The sequence below is a fragment of the Lutra lutra genome, chromosome 2, assembly GCF_902655055.1.
Source record: "Lutra lutra chromosome 2, mLutLut1.2, whole genome shotgun sequence".
In the NCBI taxonomy this organism is placed as follows: Eukaryota; Metazoa; Chordata; class Mammalia; order Carnivora; family Mustelidae; genus Lutra; species Lutra lutra.
In genome coordinates, this window is record NC_062279.1 from 202263273 (window position 1) to 202276177 (window position 12905).

The following is a 12905-nucleotide window of genomic DNA, read 5'->3' on the forward strand; positions in this document are numbered from 1 at the left end:
ACAAGATGGGAAAGTAAGAGAGTGTTGCCAGTTTCTAATGAAATGGTACTATCTTTGATGTAGATCACTTATACAGAACTATTAGTCTGTGATATTGTAAAAGCAACAAACAAAACCAACAGAAAAAGTTAAAGAGACTCCCCATCAACTCAGTATTCAGTGTTAATCATTTAATTTGATGGCATGTGTCTTAGTTCAGGCTGCTTTAACAAATTTCCACAAACTGCAGCTAAAACCATAAGCATTTATTTCTTTTAGTTCTGGATGCTGGAAGTCCAAGATCACAGTGCCACCATCGTCAGATTCTGATGAGGACCCTCTTCTGGGTTACAGCCAGCTAACTGCTCATTGTATCCTCATATAGTGCAAAGAATGAGAGAGTTCAATGGGGTTTCTTAATAGAAGCATTAACCCATTCCTGAGGTCTCCACCCTCGTGACTTAATCACCTTCCCGATCACCTTCCCAAGCCCCCACCTCCTAATACCATCACATCCCAGGTTAGGATTTGAACATATAAATTTTGGAGTGACACAAATATACAGTTCATAACAATATGGCCAATTGGCTCAAAATATCAACTTTTTGTGGTAGATGATTACAAGGTAGCCCAAAAGTCCAGCTTTAGGATAAGGGGGAGGGAACCTAACACTTTATCCCAGAGGTGATTTCTTCCAATCTTTTTTTTTTTTTTTTTAAGATTTATTTATTTATTTGAGAGAAAGAGAGAATGAGCAAGAGGGGGAGAGGGAGAGGAAGAGAGAAACTGAAGCAGACTCCATGCCCAGCATGGAGCCCAACACAGGGCAGGATCTCATGATCCTGAAATCCAGACCTGAGCAGAAACCAAGAGTCGGACACTTAACTGACTGAGCCACCCAGGCTCGTCTTTTCCTGTCATTTTTAAAAAGTAGATGGAATGTTGTTCCCCCTGCTTGTGCTTTCTTTCTCTGTCAAATAAATAAATAAAATCTTGGGAAAAAAAAAGTGAATGGAAATTTGCAAACGTCTCTGTTAGAGAGACTGCTACCAACACTGTGGTCTAGTGCCTCTACAGGTCATTTCATAAAACAAGTAGTCATGGTCACCGTGAGATCCTTCTCAGGGGGCCAGCTACCCTACTGTGGCTCACTGCACACTTACATTTTACAACACGGTGCTCATTGTGAAGTCTACGTTCTTTGAAATCAGATCAGCTTTAAAGACATTCTTTGTAGAAGAACATATTTGAAATTGCACAATCTACCTTCACAGAGGAGGTAAAAGTTGAAGCACAGAGAGGACATCCCAGGAACAAGAGAAGGGCTGCTGCCTCTGCAAGTCCTTCTTCTTCTTTTACACCTAAGGATGCGATTTTTTTGTAGTTGTTTCCCAGGGCTCCATACTAAAGTACAAATATCTCTAGATGGAGATTTTATCTCCTAGCATCTTGGGTTGATAATGGCAGGCTACCAACATCAAGGCCTTGCTAAGAGATTTGGAGAATCCTCCAAACAGCCTATCTAGTTTAAACATTTCTCACTGTATGATAGGAATGTTCAGTGGCTTGAGGAAAAAGGACTAGGGGGGAATGAGATGAGTACATGATGATTATGTTTTTCTCAAGAAGTAATGAAAGGGAGATAGTGTTAGTCTTTTTGGTAAAGTACTAGAAATACACATGGTGGTAATCCTTACTCCTGCCTACTGAAAGGGAAACGGACACTGGTAGGTGATACCATCCATGGTCAGGAAGGAGGTTCCACAGAAGGATCATAGACATAGTTCACAGAAAGCAATTTCAGATTTTCATTTGGTGATTGATTTGCTATTTGACTCCACTGAATGTGTTCTGAGTGGTAATGAGCATTCTCTGTTGGTGTTCACATCTATGAGGCAGGTAGCTGGATATATGGAGATTTGATTTAATGTAAGGAGAACATGAGAGGGAAAAAAGGCTTAGCCATCCTGCACATACAGCTAGCACAGTAAATAGGTGAAGAATGTATGTGTAAGTGCAACTTAGAAAGCTAATGAAACCAGCACAATCCATCTAGAAATGTGGATCAGAGTCTCACTCTTTTACTCCATTAGGGGATTAATCCTGCCTGTCCTATTACTGCCCCAAAGGGTGCTGAGATAATGAATGTCCTAATATATGTAGAAATCTTGTAGAAACCCCAGAATCAGGCAACCAGATAAATGCAAGAGGAAGCAGAGTGAATTGCCATTGGGGTCTCTGACTCCTTGTAGCCTTTCGAGAGTTCAGCGGGGAGCCATTCACTTGCCAAGGAGCCCTTTACTCTCTCTGGTTCGTCGTGCTCATAAGTGTCATTTTTATATCAACCATATGAGAAAGTGGAGTGTTTTCCATCTTACCTCCTGAGTCATACTGTTTCTCCAGTCCTGAGCCAGTCAGGTTTTTCTGGTTGTTATTCATGTACTTCATTTTCCTGAAGCTTGTCTCCACTTCATTATAGTGGATGTATTTGAGAGGTCATGTCTAAATGGCCTGTGTTTAGAAGCATGGGAAAATTCTCCAAGCATTTAATTGAGACAATTACACTTGTATACGAGAATGCTGAAATTCATATGAGAAAAACAGGAAATTTTCATCTGCTGTTTTGCCACACGTAGGGAACCATTCCTTTTCCTTTGGGGGATGGAAGTTTGTTTTAAAAATTAGTTGCAAATCTGACATGGGTCATGGAGTACTTCCTCAAAAGTGGCAGAAAACTGGACAAAATGCAAAGAGAAATACAACAATATTACAGGAACTTGAGACATGAGTTCCTCATCCTCTACCTGAAACTACATTTATAAAGAACAAATATATTCTTTGACTCTGCCGGAATAATACAACTTCCAAGGCATACCAGAAAATCAATTGTTTAGATACATCTGGAAATTCCTTTTGGAAACTTTGGCGTAGTATGTAATGTAACAAAACAGAAATTCACTGTGTGCCAAAGAATTATTGAGTCTTCCTAATAGAGTACCTTAGGCGAGAGTTTGGATTTTTTTTTTTTTTAAAGATTTTATTTATTTGACAGAGAGAGATCACAAGTAGGCAGAGAGGCAGGCAGAGAGAGAAGGGAAAGCAGGCTCCCTGCGGAGCAGAGAGCCCAAAGCGGGGCTCGATCCCAGGACCCTGGGATCATGACCTGAGCCGAAGGCAGAGGCTTTAACCCACTGAGCCACCCAGACACCCCGAGAGTTTGGATTATTAAGTCCAGACCCTAGGAACCTCAAATATAAAGTTTCCAGAGGAAATAATGGCACAGAGCACACCAGCCGGAGATACCCTGTCATGAAACATGGGTTGCTGTACCAAAGGTCAATGGTCACATACGTTTTTCTTTCATTCTCACCCTAGTTGTTAAAAGACGTTTTGTTGTCTCTTATGTTGCTGTTAGCATCCTTCATGAGTAATCTTTCCACACCTTGTGATCACATGTCACCCCTGGATTTTTTTGAGACACATAGACTGGACACCTCCTTTCTTCCATCATCCCTGTCATCACCTCAAATTTTAAACATGAAATAACCTAATCACTTCTGTTCTGTACTTCTTGTTTTAATCCTGACCATGACACATGGTTGTCTTCAAGTAAGAATGTTGGAAAATCTGTCAAGCCATGCCCATCTGAATTCTCTACCCTGGACTGAAGCTAGGTACCAAAAGAAAATAGTCATCCACAGAGTAGAGAAAAGGGAACATGACAGATTGGCCTCTGGATTTCAGGGTAAAAAAGGATTTCTTGGATAATAATTTAATAATGTTCAAGGACCTGAAACTTTGTGAAAATGCAACATGAATTTCTGTGTCATTATCTGGAAATTATTAAGCAGTATACATTTTTCACTCCCAGTTTCTCATTTTGTAAAATTTGGTTGTTCTTACAGATAGAAATAACCAAGTTTATTCACAAAAGACTTTCTTTAAAAAGTCACCAGGACACAATAACTACAGCTGCCATCACCCTGCCTAAGTGTCCTGCCCCCTCCCTGAGGGGTCATGGGACCCCCCCACCCCCACCACCCCACATCTCATTCTATTCTGTTTTCCTCCTGTACTTAGGTCAAAATGAACTTCTGTTAACTCCTTCATTGCATCAACTTCATTGTCAGATCAAACCTCCTTGCTTTTACTATTTCCTTATATCTGCATTGTATTCTCGCCTTTATCTTACCCCTCAGGCATCCATCAGATCTGGAAGCTTTTCTGTCACTTTACCGAGCTTTGTCTGATGCCCATTTCTGATTCCTGTTCCTTCCTTGAGCTGCAGGAGAACCAGAATTTACTACCATCTTAGCACATCTTACCTTATGTTCTTACTTTCTGTTTTTCTCCCTTTCCTCTGCCCCAGATGATAAACTCATTTCATTAGAGAAATATGCCAATCCAAAATAGTTTCTCCATTTGACCTTATCTTGCTTCAGAATATATATATTATATATCTATATATAGAGATATATATAGATATCCCCCCCCAAATTTAAAAAAAATACTTTAGCCATTGTTCTTAGGTTAATATCCAGAATTTTAACATATTCTTCTGGGCTCTACAGGAGCACGACTCTTCCCCTTCATTCTTGCACAGACCTTGCCTCCCCTAACCAAGAACACTGGCTGCACACCACCTCTTTGTTTCGCGGGAAAGGTTGGATTTATCCTTCACATTTCTGGGCCCGGCCTAGATAAACACCACCCACATATGCAAGGCTCAGTGAGGGCCTTATCACATTCACACGTGTGGCACATTTCATAGCCAGAGTTCAATTATTATTTGGGTGATTATCTTTTTAATATCCATCTCCTAGCTACACTATCCACTCCAAGTGATAGTGGCTCTGGCTGTCTTCCTCAAGAAACATTTGTGGTGACTCTCTCTGGGCCCAGCTGGAGCCAGTGTGGGAACAGTGAATAAGTTAGGAAAATATGCAAGGGTTGGGAAATAATGCCAGACCCGGGTGGAGGGCCAGATCCTAAAAGACCTTAATTGCCACAAGTATAAACAGTTTAGACTTTATCCTGAAGACGGTAGAGATTCATCAGATGTTTCAAAGCTGAAATGATCTAATAATCTGTGTTTAAAAGAATGAATCTGGCAGCAGGTTAGAGATTTTGTCTCTAAACCGAAAAACTATTATAGTAGATTATTTAAAAAAAATACGACCAGGTATTTCTTCTGTCCCTATGCGCACGTCCCTTTGGCTATGTGGCTTTACCATTCTTCTTACCCCAAGACTCTCAGTGTGAGTTTGACTGTGTGACTTGCTTTGACTGATGGGGCATTAGCAATTGTGACTCAAACATTTGCATGTTGGGGTTTGCCTGGGGCCTGACTGGGAAACCAGAAATCCCCAAGTGAGGTAGCTTAACGAAGCAGTGAATTTCAACCATGTTTTAAACTTCCTCTTTGCTGCTGTTAACATGCATAACCCACTTCCCCTCACACCCCATTATTAGAAATCTCACTCTAGCAAATGATTCTCAGTGGCATGCACCAGAATCATGAGGTGGGAGGAGGCATATGTCATGTGACTACATTTCTCAGGAGGTTGGTTCCAGCATACACTATGGCTGCAAATGGAAAATCACTGCTGAGTTTCATGGGTCAGTCAGTGAACCGTTAACTCAGCCTGTGGAGTTACTGAGCACCACGAAGGAAGTCACATTTAGCCAGATCTGAAAAGGAAGAATAAATATTTATCAGGTGGAAAAATGCAAGAAAGGTATGTCAGACGAAGAGTAGAATGTGCAAAGGCAAGTCCTATGTTCCCAAATGACTGATTTTAAGTGGTCATCTCTTTTCTTTCTGTACAACTGAACATACTCTTTGATATTCTAGATCGTGCTGGCAGAACTCTATCACCCTCAAGGAAATCTACAGAATTTACTTTGCAGTGTCTACAGTGTATAGAGAGGTCATTGAAATAAATTGTCATGATAATCATTGCCTTTCCTCAAAATAGTCCTTATTTGCAGAAACCTGCTTGAAGCATGACCAAGTCATTTTCCTCTGAATCTCTTTCCCAGAGCACATTCCATGCAGATAACAATAGGATCTGTGATGATCATTTTATCTGTGTTCACTGTCAGTTTCAGTAGCTCTAGAATCATGTTAATTCAAGATCTAATACATGTTCCCCCATTTTTTGGAAGTTCATGTTGTTACTTTGCTTTTACCCAAAAAAACTACATTAGTTTCTGTTTTCGCTAAGTGAAAGACATCTAAATGAGGATTGTAGCTTTTCTGAAAAAAGAAATAAAGAAAAGGTACAAAGCAAAAAGCATTAAGTATCTGCTTCACAGTGAGCATCACAGAGGCAGTGTACACCCCAAGCTGTGGCGGGGGAGATGGGGCACCAAGCTCCTTCCCTGGGACCAGCACTCAGCAGATCAGCCTCCAGCCACCAGAGCTGGGAATGGTGTCTGTGAGCCTCTATGCTTAGCCCCATTTATTTTGTGCATCTGTTAGCAAGAGATGTCCTAAGATGTCAGGAAAGCCAAAGCGAGGTTATTTTTTAGATCTGGGCATGCTCAACATTTTTTCCATATAAATTAATGGCATATGCTTCTTTGATTACACTATTTTGGCTTCTGAAAGGCTTCCTAGGAATGCTCTTTCTACTTTTGGATAGCAGGATGGAGCCTGTACCTGGTTCTCATCCATACAGAATTTTTGGCATTTTTCTTCACACACACACACATACTCCCTCACACCTGAATGCAAAGTAAATAAGTCTTTGAAGGAAATTTTGCCTTAAAGTGCTTCTGTAATTCATTTCAATAAAGCATCTAGAACTCTTTCCCCCACATCTAATAGGATTAATCTTTAAAAGCATCATCTTCTCCAAGCAGGTGCAAACCTTTGAATGCCCTCAGAGAAAGACCAGCCAATGAGAGATTATTCTGGTGATGTAATGCTTGTTAACTTACTCTCTTGCAGACACAATTGGGGAAGATGCTTTTCAGAGCATCAAACGTATTGAATTTAACTCTTTCTCACCTGACTAATTACAGCTCACAAGCCACTTCTGCTGCTTCGTAAACATGTCGTGTAGGACAGCACTGACATAGTTATGCAAAATTACTAGGCTACAGAATTTCTTTTGAGCATTGACATCTGTACCAACCGGCATTCCCTACCTTTCTTGGGAAATCAATACTTCCATATCCTGGTTCTTATGGAAATAAATGATACATTAACCCTAGCCAGCAGCAGATAAACTTCTAGTTCTTTCTCAGATACAGATTCCCACAAAAATCAATTCAAAAGGGATAGAGAACTTTATATATATTTTTTCTTTCCCATCAAAATCACAGTTGAGGGCGCCTGGGTGGCTCAGTGGGTTAAGCCTCTGCCTTCCGCTCAGGTCATGATCTCAGGGTCCTGGGATCGAGCCCTGCATTGGGCTCTCTGCTCAGCAGGGAGCCTGCTTCCTCCTCTCTCTCTGCCTGCCTCTCTGCCTACTTGTGATCTCTCTCTCTGTGTCAAATGAATTTTAAAAAATCTTAAAAAAAAACACAGTTGACCTCTTGTGACTGTGTACTAACTTGATTTTTCATATTCCTCCACTTTATTTCAAAGATTAAAAAAACACTTGAAACAGCATTTGAATGGCCAGATATGTTCATAGTGACATAATCTTCTGCTTAGTGAGCAGTGCACAGGACTCTGTTGATGCAAATGAATGCTTCTGAGTATCTAGAGAAGCCCTAGCCAGGGCAGGTGAAGACCCACTACCCATCACATAGTGTATTTCTATGAAATGGTGGGCAAGACGAGATAAATGTGTGTTACTTTCTACTGGTAAAGAGTGCAAAAAAGCAGACACCAGCTACAGATCTCAGGAAGGTATGATTTCGTGCACCAGCTTGTTCCCATCCCTCTCCCTCCACCCCAAGCCTCACTTTTTTGAGCCAAAGAATGCAATTGTAAGCATATTGTGAAGAACCTAATTTGAAAGAGGAGTGTCATGATACCTGAGCAGACTCGTGGTTTATCTGATCTGACACCCAGGAAGAAAGCAAACTCCCGACTGCTCAGCTAGCTGTGTAATCGGAGGTGCTGGATGTAATTCGGAGATGACGAGCTGTGAGTATTGGAGTAAAAATGTTGGAAAGTTACTTTGCTAGAACTTCCCTCCTTGTTTTCTTTTTCAGACTCCCCTCCAAACCCTTTGAGAAAACTCTGTTAATTTTTGGCTCATGAGTCTTTCTTGGGACTTTTCTACTTATTCAGGTCATGGTATTCTGGTTGCATTGGGCTGGGATGCAATTATGGAACCGTAGAATGTTTCAGACCTGGCTGTAAACAGTGTCTCTACCATATAAGGGAGTGGTAGGTCACTCTAACTTCAGGGAGACACACTTTCCCTGTCTATTAAAATGAAATAATAATCCCATAGGTGTTATTTAAATAGTATTTATAAAGTTCTTGGCAAGTCGCAGGTATTCAGTCAATAGTAGCTATGGTTATGACTAGTTTTATATATGCATAATTCCAAGCCCCTTTACCTTTCAAAGTTGAAAACTGCATTATATAAAATGACTACTTACCCACAGCAGATTCCCTGACATAAATTTGATCAACCTTTTGATTGTGAAATGAACCATTCTGTTTTCCCTTGAAGATTTAGTTGTACTTGATTCTTCATTTACCACATCATCCAGTTGTCTTTTATTTTTATCCATTAATATTTCAGAGTCAGAACTTTACAAATACATGATTTTAAATACTATCAGAATAAAGAATAGTAGCATAGTACCTTTCTTCTAGAGATTCATTGATATTTTAAGGCCATGGCTTTTCCAATTCTATAGTAAAGTTCCTGGAAGGCACTGGTCATGCAAATTAGTAGTTTGAGGTTTTCAAGCTAATTTTCAATTAGCTTGAACTAAACTGTTTGTATCCACTGACACATTCCTGCAAATTGATTTCAGATTTTAAATTGCAAGGGCTAGGGGCACTTGGGTGGGTCATTCGGTTAAGCATCTACCTTCAGTTCAGGTCAAGATCCCAGTGTCCTCGGATCAAGTCCTGGGTCAGGCTCCTTGCTCAGGGCGGGAGCCTGCTTCTCCCTCTGCCTGCTGCTCTCACCGCACGTGCACTCACTCTGTCTCTGACAAACAAATAAAGAAAATCTTTAAAAAGTAAAGATAAAAATAAATAAATCTCAAAGGCTATTAAGTTCACTTTATCAGAATTTACTGAATGCCTGACCTGTACACGGAGAGACTCTAAGATGAAACCCAACAGTGACAGCACCCAACTGTAAAGGCTTGGTTGCTACCATCCAGGCACCAGTGCCTGGCAAAGGGGACAGACAGCACAGTGTGTTAGTTTCCATGACAGAGTTGTGTGTAAAGTTACCGGAAACACAGGAAGTGGGGCTTTTACTTGAACACTGGAGGGGTGAGTTTTTGAGGAAAATTATAGCCAGGTAATATTTTATTGGCTTTCAAAGAATAATAAGGATTCTCTTATTTGGATAAAGTAGAAGAGTATTCCAGGTGGAAGGAATAGCCAGGATAAAGGAGGAAAGGATTGCTGACTCATAGCTATTTGTGGGATGGCTACTGACCTAGCCTACTGTTGGGTATTGGATGGATGTGTGGTGAGGGAAAGAAATGTTCATGTGTAGAGGGGCTTTTTGGAAAACTAATCTGTTTTCTTCCAGATCATAAGTATTCTCATCTTATCTTTGTTACATACCATGAGAAAATCCATAATACATACTGGATTTTTTTTTTCTTTTTTGTGATGTCTTTAAGCCTATTTGTTCTTAAATGAAAGAACCCTATTCCTTTTTCTTCCTATGATTAAAAAAAAAATTCTAGTGTACTACTAGACTTCAAATAAGGTGAGTGTAAATTTTACAAACCCTATTTCAAGAAAGCAATATAAATTGTACAAAAATAATACTTGAGATCCAGATAACATCTGTTAGTTTTGATTCTTATAGAAGCATACACGAGCAAACTTGTAAAAGGCCATACATCTCAATAACGTGACTAATAATGTCAGAGTATGCATTAGAGAAGAATTGTTGATGCTAACTTTGTGTAAGAGTTACCTGGGAAAACCTCATTGTTCATATTCACATGGTAAAGCATAAAACCATCGGGTCAAAGCATGGGGCCATTCATGTGTGATAATGTGGGTGTGAAACATTTTTAAATAAAACTTGCTGAAAGTTCTCTGTCATTTTCTTTGAGTTTATTCACTGGATAAGAAGAAGTCTGCATACCTTAGGACAGGACTATGTGTATATGCTCAGTAATTCAAGTATGTTCGGTGATTTTTATTAGAGGTGCACTGGAACGTATTATCCACACATAAGTGATGCTATTGTTAGAACAGGAATTCATCAATTTGACAAATGGTGTGTGCTGAACTGTCTATATCCTGTTCCCCCTTTGTGACCAATATCATGTATTTTAGAAGTAGATCACCGGAATTACAGGTAGTCGAGTCCCTCCTGGGTTATAGGTTTTCATCATGTAAAAGCAACTGCGTGGAGATTCAACCCACCTCTGAGGCTGATTAGATAACATACACAGGATTATTTGTCTAAGTGCGTGAGTGTTTATAGGCTACCTCATTCTGAAGTGTTTAGAGGTTCTTAGAGTTATATGTGTAATGCAGGAAAATCCACTATAGTCTCTTAAATTCATGAAACAAGGAGGCTGGAACAGGACTCTAATGGCATGACAGCCTATGTAAGCAAACCAAAATCTAAGCCTATAAATGCCTCAGGGTTACACAGTCAAAACCTGAGGACAACAGGTCGCAAGAAGCCAGTTGGGCTTTAAGTGATAGCCTATCCACAACAACCTTGTTTTATTTCCACCTGTTCTCTTAGGAGTCTCTGGCCAGCTCCTCGCTGGTGGAGCACTCCTGACCACTTCCAGGTCGCCGCGGTCCAATTCAGACTGATAAGTGCTCAAATAAACTCTTAAAAACTTTCGGAGTGCCTAGCTGGCTCAGTTAGTAAAGTCTGCAACTCCTATTTTTTTTTTAAGATTTTTTTTTTTAATTTATTTGAGAGAGAGAAAGACAAAAGAGGGGCAAAGGGAGAGGGAGAAGTAGACTCCCCGCTGAGCAAGGAGCCCGATGTGGGTCTCCCTTCCTGGACCCAAGATCAAGAGTTGCAAGCTCAGGGCACCTGGGTGGCTCAGTTGGTTAAGTGTTCACCTTCGGCTCAGGTCATGATCCCGGGGTTATAGGTTTGAGCCCCATGTTGGGTATAAGAATTACTTTAAAAAAAAATCTTTAAAAAAATGTTTTATATGCCTCAGTTTATCTTTTAACTAGTTATTTAAAAATACGAAATTCTCAGGAAAATTTAAAAATAAAGATGGCTTTCTGTTTTCTCCATCAGCTGTGAAGAAGAAGGCTGGCTTTCTCACTCCAGTTCCAGGAGGTGTGGGACCCATGACGGTGGCAATGCTTCTGAGGAACACTCTTCTGGCAGCTAAAAAACTCATTTACTAGGTCACATGAAAGAATAAAACAAAATGAAATCATGCTCTTTATTTATTTGACAAAGGGCAAACACCTTTATATTTTACTACAAAGCTATTTATTTCTACATTGTATTTATTTTTTCATGGATGGAATCATCGTGGATCAGATGATTCATGCAACTTGACGCAGTTCCTGCTCACGGATTTTGAGTTTTAGAGGAAAAAAAAAAGAAAAACAAACAATTCCAGTGAAAACTTTGGTAACAGTGGTTTATTTTGTGAATAATATTTGTTCATAATATTAAACAATAAAGGGCTCATAACAAATGAATATATTTTTGACACAAATATCGCACACAGTATGCTTTCAACAGATGTCTTATCAGCCAAATGGGTGCCCGTGGATAGTATAATTTAGGTTTTGACATAAGCAGACTCCATTTTTATATATTTTATGTTTATTACATGCTGAAAAAGAGCTTACGTGCTAAAAGAAAGATAAAATATTAAAAGTAAAATCTTGGTCTCATGTGTCTCCCAAATGGATGCTGTGAGGCATCTTAATGAGAAACGATACTCCATTCAAAGTAAGAAAAGTAAACAAAGGAGGCAAAAAAATGCGTGCTGCTTAGAAAGGAAGTAATCATTTCAAACTGTGAGTGACTACTTGCCATAGTAAAATGTAACGAGATTATGTTAGGTTTACGTGTAATTGATAATACCTTCCTTGAGGAATAATGGAAAATCCAAACCAAACATACAAAACAAAACTGTGGTTGTGTCTTCCCACAAATACTAGAAAAATATGGAATAGTATGAGCAAGGACTTCATTAAAGAATGAAGGTTTGTTCATAGATTCAGAAATTAATAGGAAAATAATACGTTTACAATGTGCCAATGCTAAACCTTAGACTATAACTGAAAATCTACTGCTTTGTTGCCCACAATCCTTCCCTCTTCTGTTATGGCAGTTGAGTTGGTTCTCAGAGTAGATGCCACATTTCTAACACAATTTAAATTAGGAAATAAACCTGAATGTCACTTGAAGGCTATTTTGAGACTACCCTAGTCACTTAATTGTATTGTTTTCATGCCAAATCCCGGTGTGTTTATGTACCAATAATGATTCTTACCCAGTGCATGTTTTTATCAGTGTGTGCCCCTGATCAACTGTGTGAAAATAGTCTAGATACTTATAATTAATCATATTTCAACTGTATAATAAAAGCAACTTGAAGAATACCTGTCTTCTTTCTTCCTTAAGATATTTATGAGATTTTTTTTCATGTATTTGTTACCTCTTTCTTTTTTCATGGTTTCAAGTTTTTATTTAAATTCCAGTTAGTTAACATATAGTGTAATATTAGTTTCAGGAATAGAATTGTTACCTATTTCTTTACCGCCTGCTGGGGAAATGTACAAGTTTTTCAGCATGCAAGAAAAGGTT

The 12905-nt window shown here is 39.4% G+C and overlaps 1 protein-coding gene across 7 annotated transcripts in view; it reads left to right on the forward strand.

Annotated features, from left to right (window-relative positions):
• MTHFD2L (methylenetetrahydrofolate dehydrogenase (NADP+ dependent) 2 like) overlaps positions 1 to 12698 on the forward strand; it is a 134679-nt gene extending 121981 nt beyond the window's left edge. For all 7 annotated transcript variants that reach the window (XM_047719526.1, XM_047719524.1, XM_047719522.1 and 4 more), the window contains one exon: positions 11373 to 12698. In XM_047719526.1, coding sequence (XP_047575482.1) covers positions 11373 to 11485 — 113 coding nt within the window. In that variant the 3' untranslated portion in view covers positions 11486 to 12698. The remainder of the gene's footprint in view (positions 1 to 11372) is intronic.
• Positions 12699 to 12905: the final 207 nt, after the last annotated feature.